The sequence below is a fragment of the Taudactylus pleione genome, unplaced genomic scaffold, assembly GCF_031769625.1.
Source record: "Taudactylus pleione unplaced genomic scaffold, aTauple2 ptg000327l, whole genome shotgun sequence".
Lineage (NCBI taxonomy): Eukaryota > Metazoa > Chordata > Amphibia > Anura > Myobatrachidae > Taudactylus > Taudactylus pleione.
This window is the reverse complement of record NW_028284728.1, coordinates 4,176,209-4,193,766: the sequence shown is the minus strand read 5'-3', so window position 1 is coordinate 4,193,766 and position 17,558 is coordinate 4,176,209. Positions and strand designations below refer to the sequence as shown.

Genomic DNA, 17,558 nt, shown 5'->3' with positions numbered 1-17,558 from the left:
TCAGCTGACCTTACCGTCTATATACTGCTCAAGCTGACCCGGTATAACTTGTATTCTATAATATGTCAGCCGAACGAAAAACAAAGTTCCCTGTACAGATTACAGCTGTTAGAGAAAGAACAGCTAATGCTTTAATTGTAATCACAGCAAACTCCCCTAAATAATATCTCTGTCTGCTGGTCACACGGACTGTGGTGACACCCGGGGGCCATACTGGGCAAAATCATCTGACAGAAATATCACAAGCAGTGTGTGTGTGTGTGTGTTTGTGTCTTGTGCATCCACACAAAGCATGGTCATCTGATTCGCTGTCCAGATCATGAAGAGAAACTTAGCGGCCCTTAGGTGACTTTATAAAATTCCACTTCAAGTGTAATACAGTGCGGGAAGCCATTGTGAGGGCAAAAACAGCATTTTGTAATAGGGTGAGAGTTTAGAAGTAAATCTCACACTTCTTAAACTAACCCAATGTACAGTAATAGAGTCCAGGAACATACAAACTCGCATGTTTTCAGACTCATCCAGATGTTTTCCCATTTTGAAAATACATCAGGGTAAATTCCGGCTGTTTTTGCATGCAGGGTAAATACTGTCTGCTTTTGTATGCAGGGTAAATACCAGCTGTTTTTGCATGAAGGTAAATACTGTCTGCTTTTGTATGCAGGGTAAATACCAGCTGTTTTTGCATGTAATGTAAATACTATCTGCTTTTGTATTCAGGGTAAATACCGGCTGTTTTTGCATGCAGGGTAAATACCGGCTGTTTTTGCATGCAGGGTAAATACCGGCTGTTTTTGCATGCGGGGTAAATACCGGCTGTTTTTTGCATGCAGGGTAAATACCGGCTGTTTTTGCATGCAGGGTAAATACCGGCTGTTTTTGCATGCGGGGTAAATACCGGCTGTTTTTTGCATGCAGGGTAAATACTGGCTGCTTTTGCATATAGCCCAAAAATGTTGTACAGCTTTATTTTTACACTGCACATTAGATCTGAGCTAGAACACGCCCCTCCAAATCTCTATCTCTCTGCACGTCTTACATCTGCCCCACCTGCAGTGCAGCGTGGTTTTGCCAAGGTGTAAAGTTAATGGCACTTTTTTGCTTTGCTCCCAACTCAGAATTAGCCCCTATCTACCACAGGGAACATTAAAAGCAACAGACACAACAGGTTGATGGATGGAAACCTCTCTGCAGAATGGCTCTGTTACTGTCACAGGCTCGCATCAATAGCTGAAGGAAAAGCTGGTCATCCACATAGAGTTTATTCGTTCCTTAAGGCCGGTACACACTAGACGATGTCTAATGTGTACGACCTTGTTAGCGACAGGACCTGGCGTGGGGGGCCGGCATCGGCAAGTGCATACACACTTCCCGATACAGTGACGTAGCGACGGCGGGGCCATTCTGCATCCGACAGCATGGCCCCCGCTAACAATATCGCCAGGTCCAACAGAGGATGTCGCTGACATAGCGGGTACACACTGGCCGATGTGGACGACTGGCCGGATCGGGCAACATATCGTCTAGTGTGTAACCCAGCATTACTGCTTAGAATACTTACTTATCTATATATACTGTATATATAATATCAAATGTCCTGACTGACCTAGAAACATGAAAATTGGGGAGTACATGCCTTCCATGACCTAGGTGCCCAATAAGAAGGGATTTTTCTAAATTCGACTCTTAAGGGATGAAAAGGGCTAAAATGTTTCCTCCCCTTGGGGCGATGTATTATAGCGGCACTTATCGCGACTATAATGCTTCCTGCTTCGTCTCTTTACTCATCGGCCGGAGCGGGGGAGTGAAAACTTCTCCCTCCGGTGATCCCCGCTAGTGCTGATGCGCTGTGTCTCACTCCCGGCCGGCTCCACTGAGCATGCGCGGGATCTTGCAAGTATAGCGAGATCCCGCGTGCAGCTCTGGAGTCGGCAGCCGCCGCAGCAAGGACAGCGCTGTTCCTGCTGTGGGGACAGGGCATCGCCAAGCTGCAGCTGTTGATAGCGATAGCTGCAGCGGGCGGAACGTACAGTTTGTACATTGCCCAGGACATCAGCGCCCCTGTCATTTACCGCCCAGACTTTCAATCATACATGAGGGAGAAACGGTATCAGCGCACGTAACGTGCGCTGATGCCGCTTCGGTGGTTAATACATCTGCCCCCCTGTGCAATGTCCTGACTGACTCATCGTGGCTGCAGCACAGATCAGAATTCAAACACCAACTGTCACCCCAAGCGCTGCCAAACATCCCTGGCAGTTGGTGTGGCTCCACTATCTGAATAGTAAGGGAAGGGAATGTGTTACTACAGAGGTGAGAGAAGAAAATTAGTTACAACAGCAGTGAGAGGGGTATGTGTTACTACAGAGGTGAGGGAGGGGAATGTGTTACTACACAGATGAGGGAGGAGAATGTGTTACTACAGAGATGAGGGAGGGGAATGTGTTACTACACAGATGAGGGAGGGGAATGTGTTACTACACAGATGAAGGAGGGGAATGTGTTACTACACAGATGAGGGAGGGGAATGTGTTACTACACAGATGAGGGAGGGGAATGAGTTACTACACAGATGAGGGAGGGGAATGAGTTACTACACAGATTAGGGAGGGGAATGTGTTACTACACAGATGAAGGAGGGGAATGTGTTACTACAAAGATGAGGGAGGGGAATGAGTTGCTACACAGATGAGGGAGGGGAATGTGTTACTATAGAGATTAAGGAGGGGAATGTGTTACTACGCACGTAAGGGACGGTGTATCAGCATGGGTAAATAACAGTGATGTGACTTTTACCACACAATTCAGCCTTCTTGTACTGTTTATACAGTTTTATTAGATGGTGCTAGAAAAGTACCCTTTGGCGCACATATTCTGAATGTTTGTGTGAGCCCAACATGGGTTAATGATAATGGAATGTGCCTTTAATTCATATTCCTTTGTTTTACTTTAGCCAAAGACCTTGAACACAAAAATAGTATCGGAGGCACCTGTTAGATGTTGCTATCCCACACATGTTCTCATGCTATTGGCTATTTAGTACACTGCCAAATATTTTAGATGAGTTAGATAAATTAGAGAGCAGTGCAATATCTCTTTGATAATAACTATATTTGAGGTAATTCTGTCCCCTGACAATGAATAAAATGGAATATTAATGCAGGTATACTATATATTCTCTAAGTTTTATATACATTAATTGGGAGGTCACTGTTGCCCCCACCCTTCTCCCAGGGTATAAAAAGGGCTAGCGAGACCATACACTGTGCCTCATTACAGGAGTGGAGAAACCAATATGCTGCCCGTATATTTCTTTGATTACCTGGACCTTGCAGAAAGAAGCAGGGGCTCCAACGGGACTCTTACCTGAATCTGCTATCTGAATACAACTGATTAAGCCTGGAGTATTTGTTGACCTTTATCTGCTTATATACATATAGTCCTTAATAATAAACTGTCTGCTTATTACTTTTTATAATATGGTGTTGAGTGCAATTACTCTATTCATGTGATATAGGTCATTGATAACCTTGTGCTATAAGTGTCTTACTGGGAACAGAGGGGAATGTGTTACTACACAGGTGAGGGAGGGAAATGTCAAATGTGTTACTACAGAGGTGAGCGGGGGTAATGTGTTACTACAGGGGTGAGCAGGGGTAATTTGTTACTACAGAGGTGAGGGAGGGGAATGTGTTACTCCAGAGGTGAGGGAGGGGAATAAGTAACTTCTGGTGTTAGTGAGGGTATTGTGTTACTACAGGTGTGAGGGAGGGAATGTATTTCTACACAGGGGAGGGAGGGGAATGTCGAATGTGTTACAACATGGACCAGGAAGGGAAATGTGTTACCACAGAGGTGATCAAGGATAATGTGTTACTACAGAGGTGAGGGAGTGGAATGTGTTAGAACACAGGTGAGGGAGGGAAATGTCTTACTATAGCAGTGAGGGAGGGGATGCATTACTATAGAAGTGTAGGATTAATGTGTTATTGGAGTGGTGAGATGGAAATGGACACAGTACATATCTAAGGTCTAACAGGGTGAAGCCGGGCACATCAGTTCATCTCATATGAAGATTCCTGTGGATATGTTATTACAGAATCCGGTCTCATAGTCAAAGCTGTTGTTTTAACTTATTAAGGAGATTAAGAAGAATTCAAACGTTCCTACTCTCCCGGAAGGTGAGGGAGACTCACAATTTTTCAGGTAGTCTCCTGCACTCCCGGAAGAGTTGACGTATCTCCTGCCAGCTTCCTAGTGAGGTTGGCTGGATTAGGGAGATAATACCGGGAATCGCGGTTATGTAGGGAGGAGCGGGGCTACAATGAGTGTAAAAGATGTTACGGATACAGAAAAGTATCTATTATCAGTGATCTTACAGGTAATCTTCTGCGGCAGTGATCCGTTGTCCATCTGTAAGCGATCTTCCATGAAGGCTATGCCAAGCTCACTGAAATTGTCCACGCTTGCTTCCGCCAGTAACCTGGAGGAGTCTCCATGACACAGAGCCAGCGGCAAACAATACTCGGACAGCTTCAGAACCTGGTGCAAGAGGAAAAGGGCAGATTGATTCAGTCTTCATGTCAGCTCATACTCTGGTAAATCCCTACTCCAGTCTCCCAATCAGGGAGGTGTCACAGAATATACTCACATCATCCCACTTTCCACAATCTCTGTGTTTATACCGACACCCCCCCCTCCCTTCCCCCAGGTGACAGACACCAAAGTAGCCCCAGAGGTCTATTCATAGGTAAGCAAAGAAACACACTGTAGGTTATATACTTTTAAAAGTTATTATGAGAACTCCAGTTATCCCAATCACTCCCGATAAATCTCTCCTGCCAACCGATAAAAGTAATGGGTTCAGGATACACTCACTACAGCTAGTGGCTGTTATCCGATTCCCTTCCCAGGGCAATTGCTGCGATAACTTCAATCTTATCCACCTACATTGAAGACTGTGAATATTGCTAACAGAGCAAGGCGTTCGATCAACTTAATTGACTTAAAATGTGCATTGTCCAATCTACAATGGTCGCTGGTCACTAGGAGGGAGAAGTGCCGGACACACACTGGCAGTAGGGGCAGTAACAGGATCCAAGTTTTTTTATAATTGGGATTGTGGCAGTTTTTTGAGAAAAATATCTTACTCATGGCGGGTCAACCACTTGCCAGGTGTAGGGGTTGCCGCCGAACGCACTGAATGAGTGATACAATGTCACTCATACGGGGGTCGCAAGAAAGTCCACTCTGCGGACGGATGTTGCGTCTTTTCAGCAACTGCGTATACGTCTGAGCCTGCATATGCAGCTTCCAGCAACTATTCAGGCGTCGTATTGTGCATTTGCTGGCTGTTGCTCCTCCGTGATGGTAATAGGCCGGGGAAATCGGCCATATTCTGCCAAAAAATAAAATGCTGCCTTAGGTAAGAAGCAGACGGAGGGTAGGTGACTAAGGGTGATGGGGACATTAGTACCCAAGCACCAGCCATTGCTATTTGCAATCATTTGAAGTAAAACACCACATGCAGAAAAAAATAAACAGAACACAAGTAAATTTCTTTTTAATGTACTTAACATTAAATAACTGTGGAGTCCAGTACAGTGCTAGTTTTATCTCCTGTCCCCGGAATGTACTAAATGCACTGTGACAGAGATTCCCAGACTCTCGCACTGCTAGGCAAGAATTTCCAATAAATCGCCTCCTGCTGCTGTACCGATATTACCCTGATCAGGTTTCCATTTCCGGCACAGCCGTTCCACACCTAAGTGCATCCTCCATAACCAGTAACATCAGGACATGAGTTTTAGAACAACCACAACAAGGCCGAGGTAACCTGATCAAAGCCTTGTCATGTCGCACTGAAGACCAGGTACAAGATGCGTTTCCCATTCAGTCAGGCTAAAAGTAAACAGGGACAAGTTCTTCCTGTGACTTGAGAAGGACACAAGAAGCAGGAGAGCCAACGCTTGAGGATCAAAGCAGAGGAAGTCGGCCTGACCCAAAACAAGAGGCTTTCCCACAACGAGTAGCATAGGCCATTGTGTCCTGAGAACACATCTCCTCTTGGCTGGACAGATTATCACAGACAGTTAATGCTTTGTCCCCCAAGTGCAGAATAGAAAGGACAGGTAATCCCGGGCCGGGGAACAGTAGTTAGTAAACTACAGGCCTGATCCTGGGTCTCTAACACTAAGCAATCACGTACCAGTCCTGTTCAGAGCTAGGTTATTTATAAATGGCAGCCTACAGTGCACAAGTATTTATTGCAATAATTTGATTAATGTGGTAAAATAACACAACATCTGAGGTAATTTTTTTTCCAAAAAAGGTCAGATTCAATTAGCCGCCCACCTGGGTATTACAGGTGAAACATTGCGTATATTTTGTTGCCTGCCACCCGCCATAAGCGCACTCCGATCGTCAACTCATGGATAACTTGAATCTGCCCCCAAAATATGTTTTATTGATCTACAATATTTCCATTTTCTTCAGCAAATGTTCTTGAAGTCTGTTTAAAGCCATTTAAAACTTAAATAGGTATAATATTCACTTACATAGGTTTGGGGGCAGCAGTCCCGACCTGAGGGAATTAATGGTAATTTATATTTTTTGTATTTGTGCAGGGAATATATGGATTTGTGCTTTTAAACATCAGCTATTTCTCCAGGTACAAATGGCTTTAGCAATTTTTGAAATGTCCATTATGACTTATGCCCACTGTACCTGTGTTTTTGCAGGATACATAGGAACTGTCCACATTAGGAGTACCAGACACTGCCATTATATCCATTGTGCTGTGAAGCAGAATGCATTTAAAGACATCAATCATTTTGAAACCGCAGAGACCTAGGTGTCTATTTACTAAGCTTTGTTAGGAGATAAAGTGAACGGAGGTAAGGTACCAGCCAATCAGCTCCTAACTGTCATGTCACAGGCTTGTGTTTGAAAAATTACAGTTAGGAGCTGATTGGCTGGTACCTTATCTCCGTTCACTTTATCTCCTAACAAAGCTTAGTAAATAGACCCCCTAGAGACTGAGTTGTCCCGACTTTATGCTTGTCCCTGTTTATATGGAGATGGTCCCTGCACATTGAGGGTTTACACAACATCAGCGGAGGAAGACACACAACAGGTAGAAGCATTGATCACCTCTTTGGAAGGCTGTGATGCTGCTGCAGATAAGAGACCACTGGGTAATGAAATACTCTCAGTAATGAAGGCTATTCGCCCCACTCCAAGATCCTTATCACTAGGGGGTCCCAATAACAGGCTCCACTTGTTCAAATCTTCAAAGAGCTGGAAAAAAAAAGGACATTGGATACAAGGTAAAAATGAAACGTGAAGTCCAGGACCATAAGGGAGTTTCCTTACCATAAAATGCAGATTCCCTGGGCGTCAGTAATGTTACATGCGTTACTAGTACAACATACCAGCATGCTTCCTAGTGCCATAAATAACACAGCATTCAATTCACTCAGGATAGTGCACAAGTGCGGATCTTCCTATGTAATATATGTGCTTTTATACAGAATTACAGCACTTCAGTAGCCAAAGGTGTGATAAGATAGGTTTAATATAGCTCAAATAGAAGCTGTTTAGCCATTGGAAGGATTTAAAGTTACGGCAAAGCTGTTTATATAGGAAATTCCTATTATTCCGGTGTGTTAGGTCTACATTGGTGGCTACGTTGTACACTTCATCATGGAGCACTTTCAAAAGGGGGATTATTGGGGAAAATGGGTGTGGGCTATTTCTTGGATGCACACGGACAGGGAGACAGATCGGATTTTGGCAAAACAGACTTATTAACACATGGGGACACAGCAGCACATTAAAATGAGACATATTAAATGGAACTTAATTATTGGCAATTCCTTAGGGCAGAGGTTCCCAAACGCTGTCCTCAAGGCTCCCCAACAGTTCAGGTTTTAGAGATATCCATTGTTAAGCACTGTTGGTTGTATCAAATTGACTTTGGTACTAATTAAATCACCTGTGCTCAACCATGGATATCTCTAAAACCTGAACTGTTGGGGAGCCTTGAGGACTGTGATTGGGAACGTCTGCCTTAGGGCATTAAAAAAAATGGAAAATAGGAAAAGATGAGAAGGCGGACATGGGTGGTTAATATTTATAATGAGTTCTCCTACTGTTAGAGAACTACAACTCTCATCATTCTCCATCAGCCACTAGCACTTGCAGCTATTGCAGGAGACCAGCCCCTTTAGGGATGCAGGGAGAGGGCAGTGGTCTATACTAGATCCAGGCGAGCATCCATTTTCATTCTGGGCTGATAATATAGTAGAAAAAAAAAAGTCATAGCAATATTTCAACACAATCTTAGGTCTGTTCGGAAGTTTCTGTTACTGTAAGGTTAGGTGCAATTGTTTCCTACATACCCTATAACCAGCCATGGCGGGGTCTACCGCAATACTCATGCACCCAGTCGGTTCACCAGGTATAAAGGTTGGCACAAAGCTTTGGCACAAAGAACTCAATGTTGGTCAGACATGCAGCAATATCTGGCAAATGACCCAACAATGTGGCCTGAAAACCACTGCAATGTCCAAAAGTTTCCAATCGCACTAACAGTTCCCATTGATGATGAAGCCGTTCTCGAAGCTACCAGCGCAACCAGAAGATGACTTCCAAGTTCTAGAACAGGCCTGGACAGCAGTGTGTCTCTCCAGGACAAAAGGAGGGGATGTAGTCAGCATGGGGGATGCCGATGGTCAGAAGAGCGGTGCCGAAAAATCCCGACAGATCGGGATCTTGGCACCAGTATCCCGAAGGTAAGTATCGGGGTGTTAGGGGGAGGTTAGGGTTAGGCAATGGGGTTAGGGTTAGGCATTAGGGGGATGGTTAGGGTTATGCATGGTGGAAGTAGTGTTAGGATTAGGGTGTGGGGAGGGAGAGATTAGGTTTAGGCACTACGGTGGGAGGTTAGGTTTAGGCACCAGGGAGGGAGGGTTAGGGAAGGGGTTAGATAAATACTTACCGCTCTTCTCTATGGGTGTCAGGATTCTGGCTGTCGGAATGCCGCTGTTGGTATTCTGACCAGCGGCATCCCAACAGCCAGGAATTCATACCCAACCCAAAAGGAGAGCTACAACTGTATTGGTTGCAACAGGGTAAAGCACATTTGTTCTCATAAATGGAATGGGTACGGGATCCCGACGCCGGCATCCCGACTGGGTTATAATGCTAACACTTACCGATAAGTAGATTAACACTACCCCTAGCTCTCCCGCCCTGCAGCCTAAATCTAACTCTCCCCCCCGCAGCCTAAACCTACGTGCAGCCTAAACCTATTCCTCCACCTAGTCCCTAACCCTAAACCCAATACTTACCGTTGGGATGCTGGCGCCGGGATTCTGACTAGTGTCAGGATTCCGGCACCCGCATTCTGGTGTCTCTGCCGGGATCATTACTACATCCCCTCATAAATTATTAAGGCTGGTCAGTATCAATTCTCACATTGCGCCTCAGAGATGCTGCTGGCTGCATCATTGTTATCAAAATTGGTTGAGCCTACAAAATGGCCGCCTCCATTTTGTCTAGGACACTGGTAGTTTATTGGGCTGATGTAATGGAGGATGAATGGAAGGAATGGAGTAAGGAATCCATGCAGGCTGTAGCCTTTGGTAAGTGCTGTTGTTGCCATCATCGGTCACATTTTAGTCAGGTTATTAAGGTTATTGAGCAGACTACAATTACCTGCGGTTTTACAACTCATATCAGGTTTATTCCATTGCCGAATGCTGATAGCTCTGGGAAAATAACAGAAATCGTAGTTCTCACATTTACTGCGTTATACTGGACTCAGTAAACAAAATGATGACAGGTTAAAAAAAATTCTAAATAGGTATACCCTGAATCCATATTTTAGAAATCAGATAAACACTGAGGGGTATATTTACTAAAGGTTGATTTCATTCGATTTTAAATCAATCTAAAAATCGATGTTGTGTTTCTGGGGCTAAATCACACATTTACTAACAGACAATTTTTGATTTGGCTTTTTAAGTGTTAGTAAATGTGTGATTAAACCCCAGAAAACACAACATCAATTTAGATCAATTTAAAATTGACCTTTAGTAAATATACCCCAGAATGTTTTTACTGAATTGTGCACCCCAACTTGAATTTTAAAATGAGGCCGGAGGGAGGTAAATTACAAAATCCTTTATTTTTAGACATGGGGGACAGAGAATTATGTCTGGTGAATAAAATAGAGAAAGCTCACAGACAAAAGCAATACACACACACGTACACCACGCACGTACCCACAAACACACACACGTGCACAAACAGATCCTCGCCAACCACACACACAGATAGGCGCATTTTAAACTTTAATTACTAAAGTTCCGCACCCAGGAGTAAGTCTGCGAGGCCATCAGTCATATGATAGGATATACATTGGAGAGGGATCAGGACAGTAACAGCACACAAAGAAAAATATAAACATGGATTCTGCAATGTATTACAGATAATCCACCTAGAATCTTCATCACTTAACCATAGATCAGGGATAGGCAACCTGTGGCCTTCCAGCCGCTGTGCATTAAGGATGGCCATCGACGATTTGTAATCATCAATGGTTTATGGCCGAGGTTTCTCTCCATCGATCGCACAGCAAACCGAATGTTTTTTGTTTTGTTTTTTTGCAAGGTGCCGGGACACTAAGCATAGCTCCACCCCCGACACCCAAAAGCCACACCCCCACATTCTGATTGGCCCACTGACCAGTCAGTCAAAGAACAGGGGATGACCACTGGCCATCAATGGTCATCCATTGCATAGTTGGTAACCATCGATGGCCGATTGCTTTATCACCATCCATGATAACCACACCGGTGGCCATCCCTAATGTGCATGTACACCTCCCAGCATGGCCTGCCAGAGTCTTGCTGTTGGGGCATGCTGAAACTGTGGCAGGGCATGCTGGGACGCGTAGTTCAACAGGTTGCTAGCTATAGTATGGGACTCAAAAAGGACAGGAACAAGGCTGAGAGGCATCTGAACAATGAACAGATTCACAGAGGTCAACTCAATTAGGCCCATGATGGTATCCAGTAGATGGCCGAATTCCCTGCGCACCTCTGCGTCTGCAAGGCAACAATCGGTGGTTTAAGGATTGACGGCACATGGCAGCTAATTGCATTGACCCCATAGAGTTGGAAATTGGGGAATTAGGTTGCAACCTTGTACAAAGACTGGGAAAGGCAGTACCTGAGAACGGTCAATGAGGAAGGCTTTGTCGCCCACCTTCAGGCAGCACTTATCCTCCCAGGGGCCCTTCAGCCCACTCTGGATCTTCCTCCCCTGTTGCTGGGTGCAGAACGTGAAGGAGCTGCTCCTATGCAGCTGGCGCACACAGCTTCTGATCAGTAACGCATAGGAAGAGCGTAAGCGCAGCCACAAATACACGTAGCAGAGGGTAATGAGCATGGCGTTCACACACGTGGAGCATGGAGTGCAGGGGGGCCCCGGGGCCCTTTGTTCAGAGATCCCACATAGGTGAAAACATGTGGGCGGAACCCCCGAGGCTCGGTTCTCTTTACAGCCGGGATCAAAATCCTGCTCTATGGAACAAAACAAAAAAACAATGAAAAACAAATATACAAGATGACGAAGACAAAAGCATTCGGTCAGGTTCTGGTTTTTATGTATGATCTGGGAAATAGCGGGTATCATAATGGGCACTGGAACCGAGGACAAGAGTGTGACGGACCCAAGGAAAGTATTATGACCGGTGACTCATTCTAAATGTCGGCAGCGTAATGCCAAAAGCAGAAGACCGACACAGTAGTAATGTTATATGAAGTATTTCTACTGTGCTGGCATTTTACTTGTAAACTTGATGCTCACAGTAATAATGCAGACGCGTTAAAAATACTGTCTGCGCTTGACATTATGCTGTTGACCAAACATGCCATCCCCAACCAAATCCGCCCAGCTGTGCCCGCCATATAATATCAGCCACATATAATACATGCTGCATGCATAGTAGCTTCTGCATTAAACAGTGATACAGGGGCAATAATCAGAGACAGCCTTAAATAACTTTTGCGTGTCTATTCACATTACAATGCTCTATGACCGGGGCTGGATTGGGTGTGGAAATGGGCATGAGTGGGACTGCGGTGGGCGTGCCAGTGCAACAAAAGTACAGTAAGTGGTCCGGCTGCGTAGTCTGAAGTCCAGACAAACAGGGCTGCCGAAAAGTCTAAGACGCAGCCCCCAGGAGGGGTCTAACTTATGTCAGCACCAGCGGCGGTTCCAGAGGTTAGGCTGCAGCACAGTCCAAAATTCAAATAGGGGAGCCACACCAACTGTCACACCAACTGCCACACCAACAGTCACACCAACTGCCACCCCAAATGCTGCCAAACATAGATGGCCGGGACTCACTGGCAGCTGGTGTGACGCCCCAATCAGAATTTTGGACTTTGCTGCAGCCCCACCTCTGGAGCTGACCATTGATCAGCACAGACCCTGGTGTAAGTGCAAAGTTGATAATGATTACTGTGTTCAATTGGTCAGAAAACACACCCATTAACTGATATATATGTAAACAGTGGGAGCGGTGCTTAATAAGACACTTTACCCAGCAAGGAATCCTCCATTTATGGAAATAAAGAATGATTCATGCACAGTTGGGTAAGGGGAAGCCATATATAAGTGGTTAAATGGAATAAATATATACAGTATATATTTGCATATCCTTCGCGGAGAAATTCAGATGCTCCAAGCCACTCATTAGCGGCACATTAACTTCAATATATTTCCATTTTGTGCTGAGATCTTAGCATTTTCTGTACTGGCAGCAAAGCCAGGTCTCATACCGTGAATAGGTCGCTGAAAAGGGACTTTTTTTTTTTTTTATCGCAAATTGCACTTAAGTTTTAGGAGTATATTTACTAAAGTGCGGGGTTTTAGAGGTAGAGATGTTGCCCATAGCAACCAAGCAGATTGTAGCTATTATCTTCTAGAAGGTGCTAGATAAATGTCAAGTAGAATCTGATTGGTTGCTATGGGCAACATCTCCAATTATAAAAACCCGCACTTTAGTAAACATACTCCTTAGACTGACTCTGAATAAAGCCCATAGTTAAACTAGGAGAATTACCAGTAATAGATCATTCATGAGAGGTGCTGATGATGGGTAATATCATTCATGAGAGGTGCTGATGATGGGTAATATTAGGGATGACCATCGATGATTCAGAATCATCGATGGTTTATGGCCGATGTCAAATGCTTTTGACATCGATGGGGGAGAACCAGATAGTTCTCCTCCATTGATGTCAAAGCATAACCGAATGGTTTTTTTGTTTTTTTTAAGGTGCCGGGACACAGAGAATAGCTTCCCCCCGACACCCACAAAGCCCCACCACCACGTTCTGATTGGCCCAGTCATTCAAATAACAGGGATGACCACTGGTTGGTGTTACCATCGATAGTCATCCATTGAACAGTTTGTAGCCATCAATGGCTACTTGCTATTTTACAATCGATGGTAACCACCGATGGCCATCGCTAGGTAATATCGCCTTTCCTGAGGCTGTCCCAAACAAGCGTGTCCTGGGGGTTTACTAATGTCGGTGGGATAGGAGTCCCTAAAAAAAAAATGTAACTTTACTTTAGAGATCCTCCTTAAGTCTTCATATTTTGGTGTATTTTGCATGCATCAGGCAGACCGGTAATTAACTCCCACTTCTTGCTGCCAGTCCAGACATGCAAGATTATTAGCAAGTGAAATCGTAAGACACAAACGTATGCGTAATACGCCAAGAACCAGCTACTGCATTATTATACTGTGTCTTGTGGCCCAGGGAGAACACAATATAGAAAAATGCTTTGTAAGGCTTTGCCTAAATGATGCTAAAAGCTCATGGCAAGTAGTAAATGTGTGACCGAGAAGATTTCATGGTAACTAATTCTGCTTCTGTTTATAGAACCACAACCTCACAATAACAAGAGACATTGGGCACTTCAGTATTTGGACTAGCAGTTTATTCCTCTAGTTTTGGGAAACTGTGGCCCTCGCAGCAAGAGAAGTCAGCCATTTTGTCGGATGATCCAAAATGCACCCTATGGCTGAGGCACGAGTCACAAATTGATAGGTTAGTCAGGTTATGTATGAAATACCGGCAGTCGGGATGCCAACTGTCAAAATGCCGACAGCGGCATCCCAATGCTCAGTATCCCGACAAGGGGAGTGAGGGCGGAAGTGCAGTTCCTGCCCATGACAGCCAGCTACAGAAGTACTTTGTCCCCACTTAAACAAGTTTGTTGTCCCCTCGCGGACTCGCCACATGGTTATATTCCCCCTCTATGCCCACTTTAATGGCAGGGAATGACGCTGGACACTGACTGATAACGTCAGGGTCCTCTCCGTGAAGGGGATTTAGACATTACCGGATTTCAACAGCCGGCATGCCATCCGCTGGCTAACTAACTACATCCCGTTACGGTCATATTCAGCCCAGAAAATGGCTGCCTCCATTCTGGACCACATTAAGATCTAAGATAATTGTCTCATACCAGTCCGTTGAAACTAGGGGATAGGCAGACTTTCCCTGCTCCTGCCATACATAAGCCTGAGCTGCATCCTCTAACTCATATGGCGCTGTTAACGGTACTAATAATGATGATCAGGTATGAACCCTATTTGTAGATAACGGTAAACGCAGCTCATACAGTACCTAGCGTAATCATTTCCACTGATATTTTGCTGGTGGGAACAATGGCGTGTTCATACATGGTCATTATCATTCTTTTTTATTTTTGCTTTTGAAATGCTCAATCTTTAATGATTACTAAGTTACAAGGCCCAGGGAAGAAGAAATTTACCTTTTACACAGATTCATGGAAATTGTAGCAAACAGTCACCAAATTGTGAAAAATACTGACATTTGTAGAGACAAGTCGTTAAATTATGGCATTGTGTCTGGAGTAACCCTGTAAAAGCGATGAAATTAATTTAACTGAACATTTTTTGGCATTTCTATAACTTCTCCTTTATTTATACTACAAAACTGGTCCTGTAGTACTATAAAATCGTCTAAAAGAGCAACAGTAGAACTACTTATATATAAGTAACTAGCCTACAATATAACACAAGACAAAAACTCCAACTGGGTACACACTAAACAATGTGAGTACCCAGCGATATCGGCAGCAGTGGGGGTTGCCGGCATCGGTAAGTGCTTATACACTTGCCAATGCCGGAAACAACGAACGACAGTGTGTGTGTGGGGGGGGGGGGCATGGTGCATTTGGCGGCATGGCATCACTAACGATATCCCCAGATTGTGCTGCAACTACAGAGAACTGGGGAGCGCGCACAATGATCTAGGTGCGTACACACTAGACGATTAAACAAAATTGTCGTAACGAGGTGTCATTATCGGCAATATCGTTTAAAAAATTGTCTAGTGTGTACGCACCTTTAGCATCAGGAAACTCTAGTAGGTACAAGTGGCCCAGACTGCAGCAAGTTCCCTTTATCCCTGAATAGGGATTAGTAGCACTGCCAGAGACCCTGCTCCCATTATTATTAGCTATCTCCTATAGATACAAGAGTCCCAAGCGCAGTAGGTTTACTTTGTCTCAGGAATAGGGATCAGTAGGGATTAGTATGCCCTGCCAGAGACCCTGCTCCCATTATCATTAGCTACCTCCTATAGATATTATTAGCTATCTCCTATAGATACAAGAGTCCCAAGCTGCTGTGGGTCCGCTTTGTCTCTGGAATAGTGATCAGCATGCATTGGTTACCACCCTGATCCCACTGGTACAGGTTAGCTAATTCCAGTAGTGACAAGGGTCCCAGGCTGCAGCAAGTCCCCTTGGTCTATAGAATAGGGACTAGCAATAAGTACCAGGCATCCTGCTACTATTAGTAACAGCTACCCCCTGTAGATACTACAATCCCAGGCTGCAGCAAGCGCCTCTTGTCTCTGTGATAGGGATCAGTATGTAGTACCAGACACCCTGCTCCCATGGAATTGGTATGATTTACCACCAATCCCGACACCAGCATCCCGGCAGCAGTGGAAATCCCGATCGTCCTCAGGTAAGTATTAGCTAACCTAATTCTACCCCCCTAACCCTCAGTTAGGGGTGCCTAACCCTAATCCCCTCTCTAAGTGACTAAACCTAACCTTCCCCGCTGCCTAAACCTAAGACCCCGGGGGGTGCCTGCCCCTAACGCCCACCTTCCCCTAGCCTAAACCTAACCTCTCTGGCGGGGGGGGCTTTTGCCTAACCTTAACTCCTCCCCAGGAACCCTAACCCTCCCCCCCACACGCGGCTATCTGCACCCGGCGTCCCTTCGATCGGAATGCCAGGCTCCCGATGTATGTCTGATGACAGGCGTCTGTCTTTAGACCCTTGCCGGGATATGACAGTCGGGAAGCCAGCTGTCGGGATTAGGTCCACTGGCTTCCTAACTGCATACCGTTCCCATTATCATCAGCTACCTCCATTGTATACAAGAGTCCCTGGTTGCAGCATGTCCCACCACGTCACTGGGATAGGGATCAGCGTACAGTACCAGACGCCTTGCTCCCATTATCAGCTACATCCAGTAGAAATAAGTGTCTCAGGCAGCAGCAAGTCCCCCTTATCCCTGGAATAGGGATCAGCATGTAATACCATGCACCTTGCTCCCATTAGGTATTAGCTACCCCCAGTGTTTGCAAGAGTCCCAGGCTGCGAAAAGTCCCCCTTATCTCTGGGATAGGAATCAGTAGGGATCAGCATGCAATACCATGCACCCTGCTCCCAATAGGATCAGCTACCTCCAGTAGAAACATGTGTCTCAGGCAGCAGCAAGTCCCCCTTATCCCTGGGATAGGGATCAGTAGGGATCAGCATGTAAAATCATGCCCCCTGCTCTCAATAGTATCAGCTACCTCCAGTAAATACAAGAGTCCCAGGCTGCAGCTTGCTCCCCTTGTCTCTAGGACAGGGATCAGTAGGGATCAGCACGCAGTAGCAGACACCCTGACCTGTCAGACATCATATATAACAGGACACAGAAAACTCACATTCACTTCTGAAGAGCTGAGGAAAATGAAACCAAACACACAGCAGCCACACACACACAACCCTGCTGCGCCTGTCACACCGAGCTGACCAATCACTGCAGGACACTGTCTGTAACACAGGCGCTCACTGGTGATTTGTTACCGCTCCCTGAATTGGAGGATATCTGACAGGGGAGAAACTACTCTCTTCTGATTGGATAACGCTTCCGGTCTCCTCCTATCAGAAGCCCCCAGTGAGTGAGCCGCGGCTGTAGTATATATTGGGGAGGAGTAATGATGGCGGCGCTCGGAGGATCAGTGTGACTAGCGGGGGTCATAATGTAATACACGGTGAGATACAGCTATCCACCCTCCACAGGGCTCAGCTCTCTCTGCACAGTCCCACTCACAACTGAGGGGCTGGCAAGGCATGCTGAGACTTGTAGTTCCACAACACCAGAGTCGACGCCTGCTGCCCCTATTAATCGGTATTCGTCAGTTACACAATAAAAT

At 45.4% G+C, this 17,558-nt stretch overlaps 1 protein-coding gene across 2 annotated transcripts in view; it reads right to left on the bottom strand.

Annotated features, from left to right (window-relative positions):
* Nucleotides 1-17,121, bottom strand: part of HLCS (holocarboxylase synthetase) — a 218,389-nt gene extending 201,268 nt beyond the window's left edge. The window contains exons 1-4 of one of the 2 annotated variants that reach the window (XM_088443160.1): nucleotides 17,067-17,121; nucleotides 11,239-11,591; nucleotides 7,153-7,299; nucleotides 4,380-4,542 (exon numbers count right to left, since the gene is read on the bottom strand). In XM_088443160.1, the coding sequence (XP_088299286.1) occupies nucleotides 4,380-4,542; nucleotides 7,153-7,299; nucleotides 11,239-11,457 (529 nt within the window). In that variant the 5' untranslated portion in view covers nucleotides 11,458-11,591; nucleotides 17,067-17,121. Of the gene's footprint in view, nucleotides 1-4,379; nucleotides 4,543-7,152; nucleotides 7,300-11,238; nucleotides 11,592-16,931; nucleotides 17,007-17,066 lie in introns of those variants that run through there. The other variant, XM_088443159.1, reaches the window with a different exon arrangement.
* Nucleotides 17,122-17,558: the final 437 nt, after the last annotated feature.